This window comes from Pituophis catenifer, unplaced genomic scaffold, assembly GCF_029215685.1.
Source record: "Pituophis catenifer annectens isolate HBS135680 unplaced genomic scaffold, rPitCat1.0.hap2 SCAF_9, whole genome shotgun sequence".
NCBI classification, from domain to species: domain Eukaryota; kingdom Metazoa; phylum Chordata; class Lepidosauria; order Squamata; family Colubridae; genus Pituophis; species Pituophis catenifer.
This window is the reverse complement of record NW_027256889.1, coordinates 17,903,728-17,927,466: the sequence shown is the minus strand read 5'-3', so window position 1 is coordinate 17,927,466 and position 23,739 is coordinate 17,903,728. Positions and strand designations below refer to the sequence as shown.

The 23,739-nt window shown below is 39.9% G+C and overlaps 1 protein-coding gene across 1 annotated transcript in view; it reads left to right on the top strand.

Moving 5' to 3' along the window:
* EXTL1 (exostosin like glycosyltransferase 1) overlaps positions 1 to 23,739 on the top strand; it is a 62,471-nt gene that overhangs the window by 16,019 nt on the left and 22,713 nt on the right. Inside the window, exons 2-3 of the mRNA XM_070949432.1 lie at positions 19,554 to 19,647; positions 22,922 to 23,029. Coding sequence (XP_070805533.1) covers positions 19,554 to 19,647; positions 22,922 to 23,029 — 202 coding nt within the window. The remainder of the gene's footprint in view (positions 1 to 19,553; positions 19,648 to 22,921; positions 23,030 to 23,739) is intronic.

The following is a 23,739-nucleotide window of genomic DNA, read 5'->3' as shown; positions in this document are numbered from 1 at the left end:
ATTGCATCTTTGGAAACAACATTATCTGCCTTGGATTTAATTACGGACTGGACAATTCTTGAACTGTGTGTTAAAGAAACTTACAAGTGTGGTGGAGGAAAAACATGATGAAATAAGAGATGACATTGTCTTTGCAGTTTCAGGACTGGCTACTCATATGTTAAAGATTGAGGAGAGAGTGCGGGAAATTGATGATGCTAATTTGGAGATTGCAACTAAACTGGGAGAGGTTATGATACAGACAGAGAAAGTGGATGACGAGATGGTTATGTTACAGTACAGGTCAATGGAATTTGCCCTGAGGCTGAGAGGTTTGAAAGAAAAGAGTGGTGAAAATTTAAAAGATGCTTGTTCCAATGCTTTAGCAGAGCTGATTCCAGAAAGGCCAGCAGATGTGGCAATTCAAATGGACAAAATTTACAGGGTCAACTCCTGGCTGGCAAAACAAAAGCAGCTACCAAGAGATGTGGTGATCTATTTTACAACAAGGAGAGTTAGAAATGATATTTTGCAAGCGTCTTACAGAAATAAGATTAAAGTGGAAGGACAAGAGCTGGTGATCCTGAAAGAGCTTCCTCCTAAAATGTTAAGAGATAGAAAGCAGTTTGGCTTTTTGGTGAACGAACTAAGAAACCAGCAAATTCAGTACAGATGGGATGTCCCATTTGGGATAATAGTGCCATACGCTGGGCAAAGACATCGCTTAAACACAGTTGGAAAAGCAAAAGATTTTTATGCCAATGTTTTAAAGGCTGGAAGGCCACCCTCACCAGGGGGTGCTAGAAAGCAATTGGAAATTACTCAACAAGAGAAAGATGGAGGGCAACCACAAACCTATGCTCAAGTATTAGCTGGAGGAGCTATTCTGGAAGAAGATCCATTACTGACTGGGGGTTCACCACCAACTTTGGAGTCATTAACGATGATTCAGCTGCCAAAAGATCAACGACTGACAAGGGCTACCTATAAACAACATATGGCGCAACAGCCTCAAGATCCAACTCAACAAGCCCAAAAAACGCAAGCTGTGGGAGGAGCTAGGCCGAAGTCTAAAATGGCGGAGGAGGTTCAGCTGATGCTCTCGAAGCTTGGAACGCCTAGAGATGGCAAATAAATTTCTATCTTGGAATGTTAACGGTTTAAATTCGCCACAAAAAAGAAAGAAAATATTTCATTATTTGAAACAATTTCAGAACGATGTTATTTGTTTGCAAGAAACGCATATTAAATCTTCAGATCAAAAGTACTTGATAAATTCGAAATTAGGTACACATTTTGTGGCATCAGCACCAGAAAAGAAAAATGGCCTAGTAATATATGTTAAAAGAGGCTTAGTGGCCAATTTAATTGAGGCTGATACTCAAGGTAGATATATCGCAATTGAATTAATAACACAGAGTGGGAAGCTGCTAGTAATTGGAGTATATGCACCTAATCAACAACAAGATAAATTTTACAAACTTTTACATACTAAAATACTACAATGGGACTATAGATCCTTATTTTTAATGGGTGATTGGAATGGGGTATTAGATACCCAGAAAGATAAAAAAAGTCTTTCCAAGATCTCCATGCGTGCTAAGTTGCCTAAATCTTTTTTTGATATTTTGGAGGATATGGAGCTTAGAGACGTTTGGAGAGAAAGGAATGTATTGGAGAGTGATTTTACTTTTTTCTCAGACAGGCACCAATCTTTTTCGAGGATTGACTTTATATTAATTACAAACGATCTTTTTTCTAGGGTGAAGAGTACGAAGATATGTCCAAGAACTTTAACTGATCATAGCCCAGTTTGGGTGGAATTAGAGCAGGAGAGAGGAGAAAGGAGGTCTTGGAGGCTAAATGAGAATTTATTTAGATATGAAGACAATCTGTGTGAGCTTAAAAAACAAATGAAAGAATTTTTTATTAATAATATGAACAAAGGAACATCGATGGAGATGGTATGGGATGCGTGTAAGGCTTATATGAGAGGAACATTAATCTTTTTGAATAATAAACATAGATTAAAACAACAAAATAGACGGAAAGAGATAGAGGAGGAAATTAAAAAGAAAGAACAATTACTTATAATTAATCCAGGAGATAAAAAGGCAAAAGATATGATTAATATTTTAAGACAGCAATTTAATATGTTAATGGCGGGGCAAGTAGCAACTAGTATACAATATGCCAGACATAACACATTTTGCAATGCTAATAAACCTGGGAGATGGTTGGCTTACACGATGAGGAAAAAACAGAAATCACGTATTATAGATAAAATAGAATTTAGAGGTAAAGAGATTTATCAACAGAATTTAATAAAAAAGGCTTTTTTGGAGTTTTACACAAAACTATATGCTAAAGATGCAATTCAAGATGTTGATATTGATAGATATCTAAAGATGGAGATTCCTGAATTAACGTTGGAACAGAGAGATAGATTGAATCAGCCAATAACTTCTGAGGAAATTGTTGGAGCAATTAAACAATTAAAAATAGGTAAGGCTCCGGGAACAGATGGATTAACAGCTGTTTACTATAAACACTTACAATCCGAAATGCTAGAACCACTAAAAAATTTATTTAATAAGATACAATTAGGAGGAGGAGTACCACCCTCTTGGAAAACAGCCTTTGTTTCATTAATTCCAAAGGAGGATCGAAATTCCACTAAACCGGAGAATTTTAGGCCAATTTCACTTCTGAATACTGATTATAAGATTTTTGCTAAAATATTAGCCAATAGACTAATGCCAGTTATGCAACAAATAATTCACAGTGATCAATCAGGGTTTATAAAAGGTAGACAAATGAGATACAATGTTAGACATATTGTAAACTTATTGGAATATTTGGAAAAAAATAACCAAGTCCCTGCAGCGTTTATATTCTTGGATGCAGAGAAGGCATTTGATCGTTTGAACTGGCAATTTTTGTTTAAGATAATAGAGAAAATGCGCTTTGGGGAATATTTTACACAATCAATTAGAGCGATATACCAGCAGCAATCAGCACAAATCATAGTTAATGGAGGTTTAACAGAGGCTTTTAAAATTGAGAAAGGAACAAGACAGGGGTGTCCTCTGTCCCCATTATTATTTATTCTGACTTTGGAGGTATTACTGAATAAGATACGTGATTCACAAAAACTGAAGGGTATTGTAATTAGACAACAAGATTATAGATTAAGAGCCTTTGCAGATGATTTGGTTATTACCTTATCTCAACCTATAGAGTCGGCTCCATACATATTGGATATAATTAATCAATATGGGAAGGTATCAGGATTTAAAGTTAATTCACATAAGACAAAGATGATAGTTAAAAATATGACTACACTTGAAAGAGACAAATTAGCAAGATTAACAGATTTTGAAATAGTTAAAAAGGTTAAATATCTAGGGGTATACATAGCAGCTTCAAATACAAAATTATACAAAAATAATTATGAGGTACTTTGGCAGAAGGTACAGAAGGATATGGAAAATTGGAAAAAATTACAGTTGTCTTTATTGGGAAGAATTGCTGCAATTAAAATGAATGTTTTACCTAGATTTTTATTTCTGTTCCAAATGATACCTGTGCTTAAGAAAGATGAAAATCTGAGAGAATGGCAGAAAGGTGTTAATACTTTTATTTGGGCAGGGAAAAAACCCAGAATAAAAATGAAAATTATACAAGATACACGTGAAAGAGGGGGTCTTAAAATGCCTAATTTAAGATTATATTATGAAGCAGCGGTTTTATCACAAATCAGTGATTGGTTTAATTTAACTGAGAGGAGAATTTTGAATTTAGAAGGTTATGATTTGTTATATGGATGGCATGCTTATTTGTTATATGACAAAAAAGTGGATAAAGTATTTAAGGTTCATATATTAAGAAATGCTTTGTTAAGGGTTTGGAAAAAATATCAATATAAGTTAAATTATAAGATACCTTTATGGGCAAATCCTAGACATGCAATAGAAAATATAAGTATAGAACAAAAACAGGAGGTGATTACTTATAAAGAGCTTCTTATTATGGAAAGGGGGGCAATGTATTTGAAATCTTTAGATACACTGAGAGAAGAAGGTATAATTTATACATGGTTTCAGTATGGTCAACTTCAAGCTAGATGGAAGGAAGATCAAAAAACTGGCTTTGTGCAAAATGAGGAGAATTTGGTAAAACAAATTAGAGATCAAAAACAAATGCATATTAAAAGGTTGTATAATGCTTTATTGGAAATAGATTCTGAGACAGAATTGGTTAAAGACTGTATGATTAAATGGGCACAAAATTTTCAAGAGCCAGTAATGATGGAAACTTGGGAAAAGATTTGGATTAGAAATGTGAAGTTTACACAAGCACAAAATTTAAGAGAAAACTTTTATAAAATGTTTTATAGATGGCATTTAGATCCTAAAAAATTATCATGTATGTATTCTAATGTGCAAGCTAAATGTTGGAGATGTGACTGTGATGATGCAACTTATTATCATATATGGTGGACTTGTAGAAAAATCAAAGCATTTTGGATAAAGATTTGGTGGGTGATGCAGAATATTCTTAAAAAGAGACTGAAATTTACTCCACAGTTGTTCTTATTGGGTATAATTACGGACTGTACAGTTGCAGAGACTAAATTGATTTTGAACTTGATAACAGCAGCAAGATTGTTGGTAGCACAATACTGGAAGAAGGACTTTTTGCCTACTATTGGTGAATGGATACTGAAAGTAACTAATTTAGCTGAAATGTCTAAAATTTCAGCATATCTGAAGGATCACACACAAGAAAGGTACATACAGGACTGGAGAAGATGGATTGATTATATACAAAATAAGTATCAGACCAAAAAATATCAAATAGCTTATGAATGATTTTTTTTTATTTGTATAAGCGTTATATAAGTGACATTAGAAGTATTATGTTTAAGAAATGGGATTTTATATATGGGGGGTTAAGAATTTTTTTTTTAGGGATGTTAGTTTAATGATTGGTTATGCAATTTAGATTATTGTTAGAGATCAATAGAAATACCTTGTGTTCTGCTCTGGGAAGTCGGGGAGGGGGCGGGGGGGTTGTGGGGGGTGATGGGGGGTTGTGGGGAAAATATGTTTGTTTTTTAAAACTTTTTCAATAAAAAAAAAAAAAAAATGCACTCATTTCTGTGAAAAGCATGCAGATAATTATTTCCTAACTTGACAAATAGCTGCCAAAGAGATAATCTTTGATGTGCAATTGCAGCACCTGACCACAAGCACAAAGAACAAGTCTCTACAGCTCTATCTCCCATGCCTCTGGCTTTCATCCTTGGTTACGCATTACTGAATACTGGAATTGTGCATGTTTTGAAAACCGTTTGGAAGACGTGCTTCAGAATACATGGGAGTGTGCAAGCCACATCTCTTAAAAAGAGCGGTGTCTTTTTTTCCAGGCTTCTCCTCCTCTGAGGAAAGAAAAAGACCTAGCTACTTTAATGAGTCACCTCAAATGCAGCTCAAGAAAACTGCAACTTTTCTCGGGTTTTCTCAAGTTTAGCCCCTAGTGAACTTTTTTCCCTCTCTTCTGTATAATTGAAGATGGATGCGGTGGCTCAGTGGCTAAGACACTGAGCTTGTCGATCGAAAGGTTGGCAGTTCAGCAGTTCGAATCCCTAGTGCCGCGTAACGGGGTGAGCTCCCTTTACTTGTCCCAGCTTCTGCCAACCTAGCAGTTCGAAAGCACATTAAAAATGCAAGTAGAAAAATAGGGACCACTTTTGGTGAGGAGGTAATAGCGCTCCGTGCGCCTTTTGCGTTTACTCATGCTGGCCACATGACCATGGAGATGTCTTCAGACAGAGCTGGCTCTTTGGCTTTGAAACGGAGATGAGCACCGTCCCTTAGAGGCGGGAACAACTAGCACGTATCTGTGAGGGGAACCTTTTCCTTTTATAATTGAAGAATATGCTTAAACTTTTTTTTGTTTCCTACTTGAAGCAACACAACCAGAAATGGGGGTATTTTGGTAAATTTGGGAGGTTGGGTATCATATTATTGAATTAACTTATTAGTATCAAAAACTACGCTCCATTGGGAGCCAAGAGTTGGCAACCATATTTTCCTCAGATCAATCTGAAAGTTGTGCCATTTCATGAAAAGGCAATCTACCGCTAGTAATAAAAAAAAAAGATTGTTCCCATTGGGGGTGGCCAAAATACTTTGAAACACTACTATTCTAAATGTTCTAGTTTTAAGATGTTTAGTAGTGTTAAAATGCAATGATATGAGTGTAGAAATCTGATGAGTTGGCTCTGAGTCTTTTTTTAAAACATAGTTTTATTAAAACTTTTAAAAAGAAGATAAAAACTAACACAAACCAATATTAAGGAAGGAAGAAAAGAGGAAAGGAAAGAAAGAAAAGAAAAAATGTTGAAGAAAAATAGAAAAGGAGGAAAAAAAGGAGGGGGGAAATAGAAAATAGGAAAAAAAATGTCATTTCTTGATTTGAAATAGTTCAATGTTGGACAGAGATGGCGTTAAGACTGTAAGTTATTGTAAGTTATTGATCAGTAAAAGATGAAATTCCTACATATTCCTCAACTATCTTGGAACTAAAGAACATGTAAGAATACCAATCCCAATACAGTAATAACAGTGTTACTAAAATATTATTCCCCCCCTTTTAAAACAGAATTGGTTCCTATCATATCTAATGAACCGTTGAAAAGAAAAACTGCAGAAAAGTTACTCATCTGATAACTGGGTGTATGAATGCACAGATAACTCTTTCTATTGGTTCTTTTCCCTGACATAACTAGGTTGCAATATTGATGTGGATTCATCCGTCATATGCAATGAAAGAATTTGCCAGGTCAGAGATTCCTACCTGAGTTTGCAAAATCTGAATTTCTTCCCATTTTGCTTCTCTGACAAAATAATAAATAATGCCATAGTAATTCCCTTAGGATTACGTTTTTTGCCCCTTCAGCAATCTGCAAGTTATTTACTTACTTTGGATGTATGGAATCATTTGCATGGCCATTAGCATTTAATTTAGAGGAGACTGTCAGTTATGGCCCCAGGGAACAAGAACCTGAGAAGGGTGTAGAAATTGTACTCAGAGCAACCTTTATCAGCCGGTGCCAGCCACTGAAGACGTTAGGAAAAGTTTGAATTGGATGTTCAAATGCTTCCCTGAGGTGAACATTTACATTTGGGATGCTAGCGCACATCAAAGAAAAACATTTTAGCCTATTTTGGTCCGTGTCATGCTCTGTTTGATTGCTTCATTCTCTTAACCTAGGAAATCATTGTGAATTTTTTTAAAAAAAATTCTGAAATAAGACAGCTCTGTGCTATATCGTTGCCTCAGCCTTGCAAACGATATAGTTTTATTGTACAGGTATTCCTTTCTTATTTGGACTTGATTTATAGCACACCTGGCAAGCGCATCAGAAGGATCTTCAGTTGAATGGAGTATTATACAGGTAGTCCTCGACGTATGAGGACAATTGAGCCCAAACTTTTTAGTTGGTAAACGAGACTTGCCACAGTTGTTAAGTGAATCACTTCAGTTGTTAAGTTAGTGGCACGGTTGTTAAGTGAATCAGACTTCCCCATGTAGATCAGAAATGTTTCTGGAATGGGTTTCACTTTAGTCTTTCAGTGGTGTTTCACTACAGGGAGACATAGGACAAAACCTTTTATCTTAATTCACATGTAATTGCATTTCGTGTTAAATGTAATGCAAATAGTTCTTGATACGTTTCATTCCATTGGTTACATTAAACTTATCAAAACATGATAGGTTTTGGAAAGCGTTTGAGGGTAGGTCCAAGGCAGGGGTGAAATTCACTTACCTTTGCTACAGGATCGCAAATGTGAGCATGCGCGCCTCCTCCATGCATGCAGAGAGCCTTCTGTGCATGCGCAGAGGGTCAAAAATGGGTCGTGATGATGTCCAGGCATGTGGGCGAAGCCTCCCGCCGCCACTACCTGATCGCACAATCCGGATAGATCCAGCTGAATTTCACCAGTGGTCCAAGGGCTTTGTAGAACTACTGGGATTAAGGATTGTGTCCCCTGTCCCTAGAGAATGGAAGTTTTGCTGTCTGGGGTGCAACCGTGTAATTTTAGAACCCTGACTATGTGTATATGGGTGGAACTTCCTCTCTCTTGAAGCTGTTTTTTAGGTCACTCCACAAACACACCAGGACAGGAGAAGAAGAGCAAGGAATGTTTCTTTCAGAAACTCAAATTAATAGGATTTTGAGGAAATCATTTGCAGTGATAAGGCTGGAATTCTGACAAGTAATTTTGATTTCAAATGTGGAAATTAGTTACAGGCAGTTCGCGGCATTTAATTCTGGCTTTCTGCCTTCTGTGCTTTTGGTTTAATGGGGAGAGTATTGGTCACTTCTGGAGAAGCTGTCCTTGGGCTCTGTTTGCATAATGGTTCCTAGCCATGTCCTCAAAGTGGAGCGTCCTTGGATAATAATTGTTCAAGCTAGTGGCATCATCAGACCTTGTGGCACAACCAACCCATTGTGTGAAAAAAAAAATACTAGTGATTTTCCATGCTGGTAAAAGGCATAAAGGTAAAGTTATGTGAAGGAAAATAGATGGAGTTGAATAGGTTTAGCTGAAAAAAAAAAACATAACATAACATAGAAGTTGGATACACAGATGATGGGGTTGGGGCAAACAGAGTATGTCCTCTGTTGCTCCAAAGTGATAGAGACTGAACCAGCTGGAGTAGATTCAGGGGTGGGCTGTTAGGGGTTCGAGAGAACCTCTAGCTAAGATTCTGTGCAGTTTGGAGAACCCCAAATCCCACTCCTGGCTGGCCCACCCTACCCCACCCCGCCCCTCCCAGGAATCCCCATGCAACCCATTTTGGGTGCAGATAAGTGCATGGAGAGCGCAGAGGCTTGGAGAGGGCAAAGAACGGGCCTACCAGAAGTTCGGGAAAGCCGGAGACGGGCCTGTTTCCAGCCTCTAGAGGGCCTCCGGAGCCTGGGGAGGCTATTTTCACCCTCCCGGAGGCTCAAGAAAAGCCTCCAGAGCCTGGGGAGGGCAACCCCCTCCCAACTGTGGTGTAAGAGACAGACTAGGCCACGCCCACCATGGCCATGCCTACCCAGCAACTGGGCAGAAAACCCCTTGCTAAAAAATTTTGAAGCCCACCCCTGAATATGTCCTCTGTTGCTGCAAAGTAATAGGGACTAAACCAACTAGAGTAGATTGCAAGAGAAAAGATTTGGAGTAAACATAAAGGAGAACTTGTTGATAAAGCAAGCTATTTAATAGCGGAGCAAACCATTTAGGAAGATTTCTAAGTTGGCTATCCATCTATCAGAGGTGCTAGAGCCATGGATGCTGTGTTAGCAGGAGATGGGACAATAAGATCTTTGAGACATTTCTGACTATATGATTCCGTAATAATACTGCCAAAACGTTGGTCCCTCCAAATCAAATCTTTATTATGATCATAGACCAGCAGAGGTGACTCCCAAGTTATAATTTGGTGAGAGCTGTTTTTCTGGTGAGAAAACTCTGCAGTAGACTTAGGAATTGGGAATCAGTTTCTTTGACTTTGGTTTCTTGTGAACAAAACTGCCGTGGCCATCTAGTATGTTCCTGTTGATCAGAAAGATCAGCAGTTCGAATCCCTAGTACAGGTACAGGTGAGCAGGGGGTTGGATTAGATGACCTCCAAGGTCCCTTCCAACTTGTTACTGTTACATTGTGTATTGAGAATTCAACTCCCTGAGTTATCAGCCATCCTGAGCATTATTTGTGCTGGCTGGGAATGTTGGGGTTGATAGTCCTCACACTTTTACAGGATTAAGAGAAGAAAAACCCTTAATACTTCTAGCCTCAGCTGGAGGACAGAAGTATTTGCTTTGCTCCTTGTCTCTCTTAAAAGGCAGCCGGGTTCCTTTTTAAGTCTCCTTGGGGCTTGTTGGAGTGCCAAAAGAATTTGAGGCCCTTCTTCCTTTCAGTTCAAAATGCACGAAAAGTCAAAGCTGGTTTAGCAACCGTTGCTGCTGCTACTACCGTTCTGATTTGAAGTTGGACAAGTTTGGATTGAGCCACAAATCAAAAGAACACATTGAGGGCAGAATATTCCCCCCTGGAAAATTGGGTCTTGCAGAAATTGTGCCCTTGTGCTTTTATACCGAATGCCCTCAAGCTGAGCCACAGTATCTGTATGGAGAGGAAAAAAAAAATTCATTATGTAAACTTCCTCTTGGAATCAGGGTCAATTGCATTTGGACTCAAGGATCCATATGGTAAACCAGGATTATTACTATGGTTCATCACACAATCAGCCAGATGTTTAGAATAGAATAGAATAGAATAGAATAGAATAGAATAGAATAGAATAGAATAGAATAGAATAGAATAGAATAGAATAGAATAGAATAGATTTTTTTATTGGCCAAGTGTGATCGGACACACAAGGAATTTGTCTTTGGAATATATGATCTCAGTGTACATAAGGAGAATAAAATACATTCATCAAGAATAAAAAGATATCACCCTTAATGATAGTCAAGGTTACTAATAAGCTATCAAATCGTACTAGGAAACAAATAAAAACAATATAAATTGAAAGATACAAGCAACATGCTTATAGTAATAAGTGGGAAGAGATATGGATAGATATATGGACATGGTGGCTCAATGGCTAAGATCCTGAGCTTGTTGATCGAAAGGTTGGCAGTTCAGCGGTTCAAATCCCTAGTGCTGTTGTAACAGGGTGAGCTCCCGTTAACTTGTCCTAGCCTTTGCCAACCTAGCAGTTCGAAAGCACGTAAAAAATGCAAGTAGAAAAATAGGTGGGAAGGTAACAGCGTTCCGTGCATACGCTCTCAGTGTACATAAAAGACAAGATACGTTCATCAAGAATCATAAGATACAACACTTAATGATAGTCATAGGGTACAAATAAGCAATCAGGAAACAATATCAATATAATTTGGCATTTTTATCCACCTATTGAGTTCTTCCCAAGGATCCAGGATAAGCAGATGCTGTTATTATAATCACTACAAAATATTATAGTCTATCAGTTATTTTTTTGGTGCCAACTGCCAAAAGACTAAAGTTTCGGCAGTCGTGAGAATGTTAGAAGTTCAGTCTGTGAAACCTTCAACTTTTATCTTTAAGAAAAATGTCTCCAGCTGATTTTATGCTTGTCAAACATCTATTAAAAGCAACAGAGTTTGCAAAGGACAGAGGGAAAAGGGCAGGAGTGGTGAAGAAGAAACAGCCATGTTAGCTTAGAGTATGCATTCATTTGTAACAGGAAGAGTCCTGGTTTTGTAGTTATTTTTACCTGGTCTATTATGGTTTATCATTGTAGTGTTTAAGAATGAGTATGCCGACAGAAGAGAATCTTTCTAACTGTGGGGTCCTTGGTATTGTCTTAGCTTGGTTGTTTTCTTGCAGATATTTCATTGCCCATTTAGGTGGCATCATCAGTAATGAATGAATATGGTTGACTGGTGGGATTGCAATAATAATTACTTAGAGATTACTTTAGAACAGGGTGGATTTGATTTAAATCGAGTTGATTTAAATCACAATTTAAATCATGATTTAAATCACTAGTAAAAAGGCTTGATTTAAATCATAATTTTTAAAGAGCAACTGTCATCTCTGCTACTCCTTTGACCCACTGTTAACTCACCGATAGTCCCAGTGTTGCAGAATATACAGCCTCATGCTACATAACTAAGCTCCATTTCATGCTGAATAAACTAAATTATTTATGTATCTTAAATAGAAAACTAACTTACGATAGATTTTTACCCCAAACGTTTTTTATTAAAATAAATTCAATAAAAATCAAAAAAATCTGATTTAAATAAAAAAAATCCGATTTTTTTGATTTTTTTAAAAAAAATATTGATTTTTATCCACCCTGCTTTAGAATATTCCACAAAATAAAGTCAAGCCATATTGAAATGGGGCTGAGAGAGAGTATTCATTGTATTATGAGGACCCAGATTTTGGGGGGCAATATTCTAACTCTGTAAACCTTTTAAATAAGACTGTAAAGAACTATAAAGCAGTATATAAATCTAAGTGCTATTGCTATTGCTATTATAGGAAACCGAACGAGTGCATTGGGACATTGGCTAAACCAGGCCATTATGTTAAGTATAATAACGTTTCTTTTGTTTGGTGCGGCAAGTTAGGTGAATTCTGTTTATTAATTATATTTATCATCCTGGGTTTAGCCCATTGTACATATTCATATGCTGATGCTTTACAATCCTCCCTCTTTGAAACAAAATTTAAAATTTAGTATTTGCTAAAAATTGGAAAAAAGAGAAAATACCTACTGATGAAGATGAAGTCATTAAGAAAATTATGGAATGTGCTGAAATGAGTAAATTGACATTTGAAATTAGAGAACAGGAAGAAAACAATATTATTTAATATGGGATTTGTTTTATCAATGGCTAGATAATAAGGCATGGAAATGAAGTATGAAATACGGAATTAATGTAATGATAAAATATATGAAGTGTTTCTTTTTTCAGGAGTCAAACCCTTGTTAAACAATTGTTAAATAAGAATTATAACATAAAGGGATATATAAAATTATCAAATAAGAGAAATTAAATAATTTGTAAATTGTGGATCGGTTTTTAACCGATTGACACACTTTCTGTAATTATAATGGATGATGGTTGTTTTATGTTTTGTTATGTTTAAAAATAAATTTTTTGGGGGGAAAAAAAATTAAAATTCAAACCAGCCTTCCTGATGAGGTTCCATTTTGAGAAAGCCATCCGGGTGAGGGTGGGAGGCAGTGGTGGGTTCCTCCCGGTTCGGTCCGGTTCGGCCGAGCCAGTAGCGGTGACGATATGATGTCACCGAACCAGTTCTCCCCCCCGCCCTCCCACGTTATTCTTACCTTTTATTTGGTTCCACCCCCAATCTATTGCTGCCTCCTGAGTCCCAGCTGATGATTAGAGGGAAAAAAACTGTTTAAACTCTTGCCGCGGGGCTTCAAAGGGCCGTCCTACAGCTGATCAGTGTTAAAAGCAAACAAATGAGTCGGGTCGTAAGTGCGAGGACCTTCCAGAAATGACTCTGACCAGCTAGCCACGCCCACCTAGTCACATGACCTCCAAGCAACACCCACAAAATAAGCCACGCCCACAGAACCAGTAGTAAAAAAATTTAGAACCCACCACTGATGGGAGGACAGAATGATCCGATGTAAGAATTTCTGTGATTTATTTATTATTTTATTCCCTCTGTGCCCACCTAGCTCCCAATGACTCTTGTTGCTAAATGATCAGTGGCTCGTGGCTTCTTGGCTGAAGTCAGTATCCTTTTAAAATGGGTCATCTTCTCTTTTTTTGTGTGTATGTGTACGCATGCTGCCCCATAGATCAGGCTTGGACAGGCTATGCATGGCTCTGGCCAAACTCCTAAGAAAGATGTCGAAAGAAATCCGGGACGGGCCTGCCAACCCTGTAGCTAGTTCACTGCAAGCATGCCGGGAGATCTGTGGTACTGTATCTGGGACAAAGAATTGGCAGTTTCAGGCATTGCTGGATGCTCTCCAGCCCCATGACACTTGTTCCCCATCCAGTCACAGGCTGTTTGCTGCTTCTGACCACAGCTGCATTGATTTCACGCAAGCTTTGCCTGCTGCACTTCCCTGCTCAGCTTCTCCCAGTCCTCTGCCCATGTTTACACATGCCTCACTTTCGGAATTACCTAAAACGGTCCAATTCTCTCCAACTTACCCTCATTTTTTAAAAAACAATGGCCATCTCTGTGCATTTTTGTCTATGACACGGGTGTCAAATTCAATTTCATTGAGGGTGGGTGTGGCCAGGGTGGGCTTAGCCAGCTTGACATCACTCGTGTCAGGGGTGCTTGCGGTGGACCGAGTGCTCTGGCAGCAAAAATGGGCTCCCATGTTCCATTTTTGCTGGCAGAGACACCACAGGCTGGTCCTTCGCTCTTTCCAGGAGGGCCCCGCGGGTCAGATCTAAGCACCCTGTGGGCTGGATGCAGCCCGCGGGCCTTGAGTTTGACACCCCTGGTGTATGAGGATAAATGCTTTTTTTGGACATAGGCTTTGTAGTGTATTTCATACATTCTGATCATATCCATCTGGGAATGCGGTGGCTCAGTGGCTAAGATGCTGAACTTGTCGATCGAAAGGTCGGCAGTTCAGCAGTTCGAATCCCTAGTGCCGCGTAATGGGGTGAGCTCCCGTTACTTGTCCCAGCTTCTGCCAACCTAGCAGTTCGAAAGCAGGTAAAAAATGCAAGTAGAAAAATAGGAACCACCTTTGGTGGGAAGGTAACAGCGTTCCGTGCGCCTTTGGTGTTGAGTCCTGCCGGCCACATGATCACGGAGATGTCTTCGGACAGCGTTGGCTCTTCGGCTTTGAAACGGAGATGAGCACCGCCCCTTAGAGTCGGGAACGACTAGCACATATGTGCGAGGGGAACGTTTACCTTTTTAATCATGTCCACCCAGTTAACATATTAAATCAGCACAGAAACCTGGATTAGTTTATGTTTATGGTAGGGCTCATCATCTCCTTCAGAAAGCTTGAGGCTGTTTATCAACCCACAATATTTATTGCATGAAAATAATTTAATAAAGACGACTTTAACTAATAGTACTATGAAAAACAACAGCAGCAGCATCAACATTGACCCCTTGAATAGTCTCATTGACCACTTTGTTGGGGTGATATTGACACTTTGGGGAATCCTGGTTTATGTCTTGAGGTTTGATGTGAGCCCGTATTGTGTATGGTGCAGTATACAGGTCCATTCATTGAACAGGGTAAATTTGCTAACACAGGGAAAATTTTTGATTCCCTGTGAGATCTATTTTGCTTCAGGGCAGAGGTCTCTGCTTTCGATCTGGGGATTTAGGAAGCATAAGAAAAAGGAAATAGTGACAAGGTTGCCTCTGGCTAAGATTAACCAGTATGAAGGGGGAAAAAGTATATGGAAGCTGGAGCTCCCTTCCATGAAGACATTCTAAATCAGTGTTTCTCAACTTCAACAAATTTAAGAGGTCGGACTTCAACTCTCATGGATGGTATGTATATATAAGTATGTATATATAAGGCAAGATTTATAAAGGTCATTTTTAAATTTTAAACTGCATGGATTTTAACTCCCAGAATTCCCCAGCCAACAATGCTGGCTGGAGAATTCTGGGAGTTAAAGTCCACATATTATTAAAGCTGCCAAGATTGAGAAAATACTGTTTAAATGACCTACATAAATTTTGCCATGTACTGTACCTCATATCCAGATAAGGCTTGGGAACCTATCCATGCCCTAAAACCATTTGGCAGATTTCTATCCCTTAACTTTACCTCATTACCAAACAAAAATCATTTTATTTTAATGAGATAAGAGGGAAAGAAGACAAAGATGACTCAGAAAGTTTTTTTTTTAAAAAGTAAGAGTATTCAGAAATCAAAATGAGATTGCCCTACATTTAATTTTACTTTTTGCTTAGTTCCATTTTTTCATTTTGTCTTTTCTCTTCCCACCTTTGTGTCACTTTGCTAAGTCATTGGCACCATGCCTCTTCTCCTATCCTGTGTCATTAATCCTATATAAGAATATCATAAATTTTCATAACTTATTGATTTTCTAGGGCTTGCATATGTTTGTAACCACATTTGAATGGACCCAGCAAAGAGACTGCTTCAATTTGGATTTTTGTGGCATGAGAAAATGCCTCAGATTCGCAGCTCAGCAAAACAAGCTCTTAGCTGGTTGGAAAGGCTCAAGTGTGAAGCCGCTGTTCAAATTTTACATTCCTAACATGGTTTGAACAAGCCGGTGGTCCACCCAGCAAATGTTGGCAAATTGGCAACTTTAGAGAACTGGTGTGAGATTACAGAGCAGGGTGGAGAGTTTAGCTCAACGATTTGTTCATCTTTAACCTTCTCTTGAAGTTTTGGACCAGGAGGTGGCCCACCTCCTGGTTTAAGTGGAGAAACCCTTCCATGCTGGATCACACTAATTTCTTTGTTCCCTCTGACCCACTGTGCTGCTGATTGGTGGAGCACACAAGATGATGTGTCTAAACCGAACACAAATATTGGATTTTCCACTGTGGTTATAGGCTCCCTACAGTGCCTTTAACCTCTCCTTTTATAGCTTCCAGAAAGTTCTCTTTCATCCCATTGAACTTCAAGAAGGCTGTAGGCAGATGCCAGGTTGCAGGCCACCAAGATGTGGGGGAGCCAGAAATTTTCTTTCAGGGCCCCCCTGAACTGGGGAGCATATTTGAGGACAAACAGAAGCAAAAAAATCCATTTGATCCGTGCTTTTTATGTCAATTCACCTAATTATCCTTCGGGTTTCCAGCAGTTTCAGACAGCCAAGGCCAAACGTGAGGAATGACGGGAGCCGTACTTCGGAAACATCTGGAGGGCAACAGATTTTTTCATCTTTATCTCATAATACTAAGTAATTACTTTGTGTGAAAAATATATTCCCCAAGCAATTGAGAACATGGCATCTTTTAGTGAAGGAGACATGTCTTAAAGCCTGCAAATGCATTGTAGAATATCTATTATGTGCCACAGGTGAATTTATTTAACACAGTGTGATCACTGTGAATATCTCATAGGAGGCATATTAGCCAGCAGATGCAAGTTTTGTGCAAAACAAAATATATTGTCTATGGTCGAACATCTCACAAAATCTGGGCCTAATAGGAAAAAGTTGTGGGTGGGGGAAATGGAGGGTCGGGGAGCTCACATAGCGTTTCACAATCCTTCCCCAAATTTATGATTGGATGAATTGATTCCCCCAATTTCTCCAGAGGCAGCAGAAATTCTCCAGTAATTCTTCATGGGTCCTTCAGGAGAGTTCCTTCGAAAAACCGTGTGCCTCAAACTTGGGGACATTAAGCCCTGTGTACTTCAGGTCCCAGAATCCCTCAGCCAGCATTGCTGGCTGGGGAATTCTGGGAGCTGAAGTACACAGGGCTTAAAGTCCCCAAGGTTGAGAAACACTGTTCTAATATCTTTCCTTTTGTATTAGAGTTACATAGGGATGACTTTGTTGGATAAGGAACCTGAAGACTCACTTAGTCATAGCTCCCTCAAGAGCTTTGATCATCCTCCTCTCTCAGTGCAATTTATCTCACAGGGTTGATGTTGTGGGGAAAAATAGGAAGAGGAACGCAATAGATGGGCCCCCTGAGCTCCTGAATCAGCAAGCCAACCAGTCAAAGTAAATAACTAAATGGTAGTGTAGAAAGCCAGGAACGTTGCACATTGCCAGAGAAATGATTATACGGTACAATGAAAGGCAGGACATTCACATCATACACATCCGTTGGCCTCTTCACTGAACCAGGCAAGTCTTATTACATCCCTGCAAAAGAATAAACAGAATATCTCCTCCTCCTCCACCATCACCACAATACAAAATAATAATTATTTCTTCTTCTTCTTCTTCTTCTTCTTCTTCTTCTTCTTCTTCTTCTTCTTCTTCTTCTTCTTCTTCTTCTTCTTCTTCTTCTTCTTCTTCTTCTTCTTCTTCTTCTTCTTCTTCTTCTTCCTCCTCCTCCTCCTCTTCTTCCTCCTCCTCTTCTTCCTCTTCCTCTTCCTCTTCCTCTTCCTCTTCTTCTTCTTCCCCTTCCCCCTCCCCTTCCCTTCCTCCTCCTCCTCCTCTTCTTCCTCTTCCTCTTCCTCTTCTTCTTCTTCCCCTTCCCCCTCCCCTTCCCCTCCTCCTCCTCCTCCTCTTTCTTCTTCTCCTGTAAGAAAATATACAGGAGAATGACTTTGAATGAGCATTTGAATTCCTACATGTTTAGAAATACTCAGCTGTTTTTTTTTAACCTGTGCATGGATTGGGACTGCAGCTTCCCACATCAGCAGAGGCCTTGCTCTGCACTAAGACGTAGTGGATGCCTATTTGAGAATAGTCCTTTTCAGCCATAACCTCAAAGGTACATAATATCCTCCCCTGAGAGACCTGCCTGGCGCCTCCCTTGTTATTCTTTTCTGCATTTAGTGATGCAGAATCTTTCCACTTTCTCAGTCCTTTCATTCCTTGTATTTACACTGTGTTTTGGGGAGCGTGTATCTCCAAATAGTTTTAGATGTTAAGATGCCATTTTAACCATCTGCTGCTTATCCAACAATTACTGTCCCCGTCTCATCTCCTCCCCTGCCCCCCCTCCCCAATTCGTTTTAAGGTGTTCTTCCTTTGATTTGACATGGATTTTTATCTTCTGGCCTTATGGCTGGGTTCCAGGGTGACTAATAAATCTCTGGAAGTGAGAAATAATTTATGGGCATATCCCAAAGCTGCCTGAAGCGGGAGCCACTGTTGGCTGTGTGCATAAACACCTTTGCTTCTGTTTGCAAGTCAGAAAGCGGGAGGGGTTGATAGAAAAATCCTCTTGTCTACATCCTGGGGGAAATCATCCCACATACAAAGGTGTTTTGTGGATTGGCCTCCTCTCGTTTCTAAGGATGTTTGTACATTTGTGGTGAGGGAAAAGTCCGCCTTTTTAAAGAACACAGTGGAAATTTCTGTCCTCCACCTCTGGTCTCAGTTTTGGCACACAGGGCTTTCTGTGTCAGGCTCTGAATCCATTCCTTGCTCTGTGTTGTGCTTAGAGACTTATTAAAAGGGACATTTGGAACGAACCTGCTTCAGACCTAGCCTGAGTTGGCTCTGCCTTGCCAGGAATTTCTCAATGGAAATTTTCCGAAAGAAATTCCATGAAGTTCTTCATGGCTCTGTCTGAACGTAGTTTGGTATAAACCAGGAATGTCCAAGTTGAAGACTTATGGACTTAGAAGGTAAAGGTAAAGGCTCCCACTCGCACATATGTGCTAGTCGTTCCCGACTCTAGGGGGCAGAGTTTATCTCCCTTTCAAAGCCGAAGAGCCAATGGTGTCCGAAGACGTCTCCATGGTCATGTGGCCGGCATGACTCAATGCCAAAGGCGCACGGAGCACTGTTAGCTTCCCACCAAAGGTGGTCCCTATTTTTCTACTTGCATTTTTTACGTGCTTTCGAACTGCTAGGGTGGCAGAAGCTGGGACAAGTAACGGGAGCTCACCCCATTACACGGCACTAGGGACTCGAACCGCTGAACTGCCGACCTTTCGATCGACAAGCTCAGCATCTTAGCCACTGAGCCACTGCGTCACCATACTTATGGACTTACAGACTTCTAAATCTGACCAGGGAATTCTGGGAGTTGAAGTCCACAAGTCTTCAAGTTGCCAAGGTTGGACACCCCTGGTGTTAAACCTATCCCAGTACAAAACTCTTGGAAGGAGAGGGTGTGATGGGTTTGGGATTGATGGTAATCCCAAACTGCTGGATGGGTAAATTTGCTTGGATATTACTCAGATAATATTAGGATGGAACATCACTGGGAAATCTATCCAAAATGAGAAAGGATTCATTTTGTTCCCCAAAGTTCCATCCTATTAGAGAATTCATAAATTATCTAAATTTATGGGAATTAAATTAAGGTAAAGGGACAAGCGCGCCGAACTATTGCCACTACACTTTGCAACATTTTTGTGTTGTCTTTTCCCAGGTTTGATTATCAGGAGCTTTTGCACAACTCTACCTTTTGTATCATTCCCCGAGGGAGACGTTTGGGATCCTTCCGGTTCCTAGAAGCTTTGCAGGTACATGGCTATTATTACTGTATTGTTCTTAGATTTTTATCCCATCTTTTTATATCTAACTCAAGGTGGTGAACATACCTAATCTTCCCACCTCCTCTTTTCCCCACAACAACAACAACCCTGCAAGTTGGATTGGGGTGACAGGGAGGGACTGGTCCAAAGTCACCCAGTTGGCTTTCATGCTTAAAGGAGGCATTGGGTTTCTTGGCTAGCCTTTTCGCCACTATATCACACCATACTAGCTCTATGTCACAGGTTTGAATTGGTTTGAAAGTTGTTTCTATTTCTTGTAAATACACACAAACACACAGCTTTGCACAGACACAAAGGAACATTATAAGGAAAATTTAATATTAAGTGCAGTATTCCGTTTAAGATCAAAAGCTCTATTATAGCGATAGCGATAGCATTTAGACTTATATACCGCTTTACAGTGCTTTACAGCCCTCTCTAAGCGATTTACAGAATCAGCATATTGTCCCCCCCCAACAATCTGGGTCCTCATTTTACCCACCTCGGAAGGATGGAAGGCTGAGTCAACCTTGAGCCTGGTGAGATTCGAACTGCCAAATTGCAGGCAGCCGGCAGTCAGCAGAAGTAGCCTGCAGTACTGCATTTTAACCACTGCGCCACCACGGCTCTTTATACAGATAGTCCTTGACTTACAACCGTTTGTTTAGTGACCAGTTGAAGTTACAACGGCACTGAAAAAAGTGACTTATGGCCATTTCTCACACTTAACAACCGTTGGAGCATCCCCATCGTCACGCGATCAAAATTCGGATTCTTGGTAACTTGACATGTATTTATGATGGTTGCTGTGTCCCAGACCACCTTCTGACAAGCAGAGTAAATGGAGAAGCTTGATTCACTTACTAACTTAAAAACTGTAGTGATTCACTTAACAACTGTGAAAAGTTAAATTGATATAAATTGCTTTATTTCACATTTTATATGTATGTTATTTTGACTGTTCACCGCCCTGAGTCCTTCGGGAGAAAGGCGGTATAAAAATTAATTAATTAATTAATTAATTAATTAAATAAATAAAAGGTCATAAAATGGGTCAGAACTCACTTAACAACTTAATAACTGTTTAGCAACAGTAACAACTCACTTAATAACTGCTTAGCAACAGAAATTTTGGGCTCAATTGTGCTTGTAGGTCGAGGATTATCTATACAACCAGTGCTTTGATGTGAGTTGTAATGGTTCTTTTTTCAATGTTATCCTCAACTTTGGAATAAAAAAAGCCAAGTCATTTTTGTGCTTGTAATGTTGACATCCTAAATTGTAATTAACATGAGTAGAATATTTTTTTTCCGTTCTCTCTTCCCAGTACTCTAAGCTATCTAAACAATGGTTTGTTAATTGTCTCTAATCGTATTATAGAAACATTCCTATGTTTCAACAATGCAGTCTGATCAAGATTTATAACAGCATAATAAAAAGGTTAATAGCAATCTTGCAATAACGCCTTTAACACCATCAAACAACGTCTACTTATCTCAGGTCCTTGAGAAGGACTAAATGGGTAGATAAAAATGCCACATCCAGTCTAAACCAGTGGTGGGTTGCCCCTGGTTCAGACCGGTTCGCAAGAACCGGTAGTAAAACCAGGGGAAGCTTCGCCCACCGACCCAGACATTGTCAGGGAGCTTCTGCGCAGAAGCGCGAGCACACGGGCGCAGTCCCATTGCAAACCGGTAGTAAAGGTAAGTAGAACCCACCCCTGGTCTAAAACTCTTGCTGGCTATGCAACCAACTCTAATAAAGTTATTTCTACTTCTTGAGAACTGTCTTTCCAAACTTGTCCTAGTTTTCCAGAGGTTCCCTCCCATTTCTCTACTAGATGAAACAAGCGGATGAAATAATTCTTTTAGGTGAGCTTCCTAGCGTTGTAAGAGTGCTAGACTGATCTTCAGAAATAGCCTAACTGATAAGTCACAGACCCAAAGGAGCAGTTGCACTGAGCAAAAGCTCTCATTCACTTCCCCCCCCTCCCACCCCCAACACTTTCCAAAGGGTGCCAGACCTGTTTTCGGAAATAGCCCGGCTATCAAATAAGAGGGGCAGATGGAAGGGAGCAGAAGAAATTAGGGAGAAGGAGCAATTGATAACAAGTGAACTGGCACTGCTGGAGCTGGATTACATCTGCAAAAGCTTCCAGACTGGGCAAGAAATAGAGAAAAGAGTGCCTGGTGCCAATTATTGTTATGTGTGAGTGTGTATGTGTGTTTGTAAGTCAGTGTTACAGATTATGGGAGCGACGGGGCGCTCCCATGTGACACCTCTCCTGCGCGAGCTGCATTGGCTTCCTGTGGTCTTCCGAGTGCGCTTCAAGGTGTTGGTGACCACCTTAAAAGCGCTCCATGGCTTAGGGCCGGGGTATCTATGAGACCGCCTTCTGCCGCCAATAGCCTCCCACCGTCCAGTTCGCTCACACAGAGAGGGCCTCCTCAGGGTGCCGTCGGCCAGACAATGTCGGCTGGCGACCCGCAGGGGGAGAGCCTTCTCTGTGGCGGCACCTGCCCTCTGGAACGACCTACCCCCAGAGATACGCATGATACCAGACCTCCGGACTTTTCGTCGGGCCCTGAAAACACATCTATTCCATCTAGCCGGGCTGGCTTGATCCTATCCTTTTGGTTTTAATTTGCAATTGGTTTTAACTGGGTTGTTTTAAATTGATGGCCAAAATTATTTAATGTCTTTTAAACTGCTTTTAAATTTTATATGTTATGTTTTACCGTGGCTGTTCACCGCCCTGAGTCCTGTTGGAGAAGGGTGGTATACAAATTAAATAAAAAAAAATAAAATAAAGTGTTGACTCCTGTCAACTGCTTGGTCAATTCCCTGCAGCTTTCTTGGCAAGATCTTCAGAAGTGGTTTGCCATTGCCTCCTTACTGGGGCTGAGAAAAAGGGACTGGCCTAAGATCACCCAGCTGGCTTTATGCCTAAAATGGAACTAGAACTCACAATCTCCTGCTTTCTAGCCTGGTGCCTTAACTGCTACATCAAACTGACTTTCCACTGCCAAATAATAAAAAAGAAAAATTATCTGCTGTGCGCCCGTTAGTGACAGAGCCAACAACACACAAGGGACAGAACCCAGCTTCCTTTCCTGCTTTAGATTTACTTGCGCATCATGGAGTTGTCCAAAACCCGGATCCAGCAGTTTTTCAAAAGAGCACTAAACTGCATATAAAAGGAGCCTATCTAAGAGCTCTCCTGCAACCTGGTGATCCTTGCTCTGTTCTCTCATTGATCCAGGCTGCGTGCATCCCGGTCCTGCTTAGCAATGGGTGGGAGCTGCCATTTTCAGAGGTGATTGATTGGAGTAAATCATCCATTGTCGGGGACGAGCGGCTTCTTCTGCAGGTAACATGCTGGCTTGGGAATTCTGGGAGTTGAAGTCCCTACATCTTAAAGTCATCAAAGTTGGGAAACATTTCTCTTAATTGATGAGCTTTTGAGCCCTTGTTCATTGTTACTTAATTTTTTTTAAAAAAACCACCTGAGAAGAACATTGTCCTTTGTATAAGATGCTTTCATTTTCCGATATAAAGTTCAGCAATTATTTGCAATACGAAGGTATTACCTCTTTGCGGTATTTTTATATGGCCTTTCATTGATCACGTCTCACTTATTTGTTGTTCTTGCTATGGGTAACTTAAGAATTGATTTAAATAGAGAAACTGATCTAGTAATGTGTTGAATTCTGGTAGCCGAATTACTGTAACCTTTGTTATGACATTGTCCTGAGCGTCCAGGATAGATCCTTGCTGGTCAGAGGAGTATTGATTCTGCGGATAAATAGCTATAATATGCATACGTAGCCTTAGTCAATGCCCATTCTGCAATTTATTTATTTACATCCCACCTTTTATTATTTTTTAAATAATCAAAGGCAGTGTACATTCTTAATACTCCTTCCTCCTCCTGTTTTCCCTACATTAACAACCTTAATGAGATGGATTGAATGACTGACCCAATGTCACCCAGCCAGCTTTCATGCCTAAAGTGGGACTAGAACTCCCAGTCTCCTGGTGATTGACCCAAAGTCACCCAATTGGTTTCATGCCTAAAAT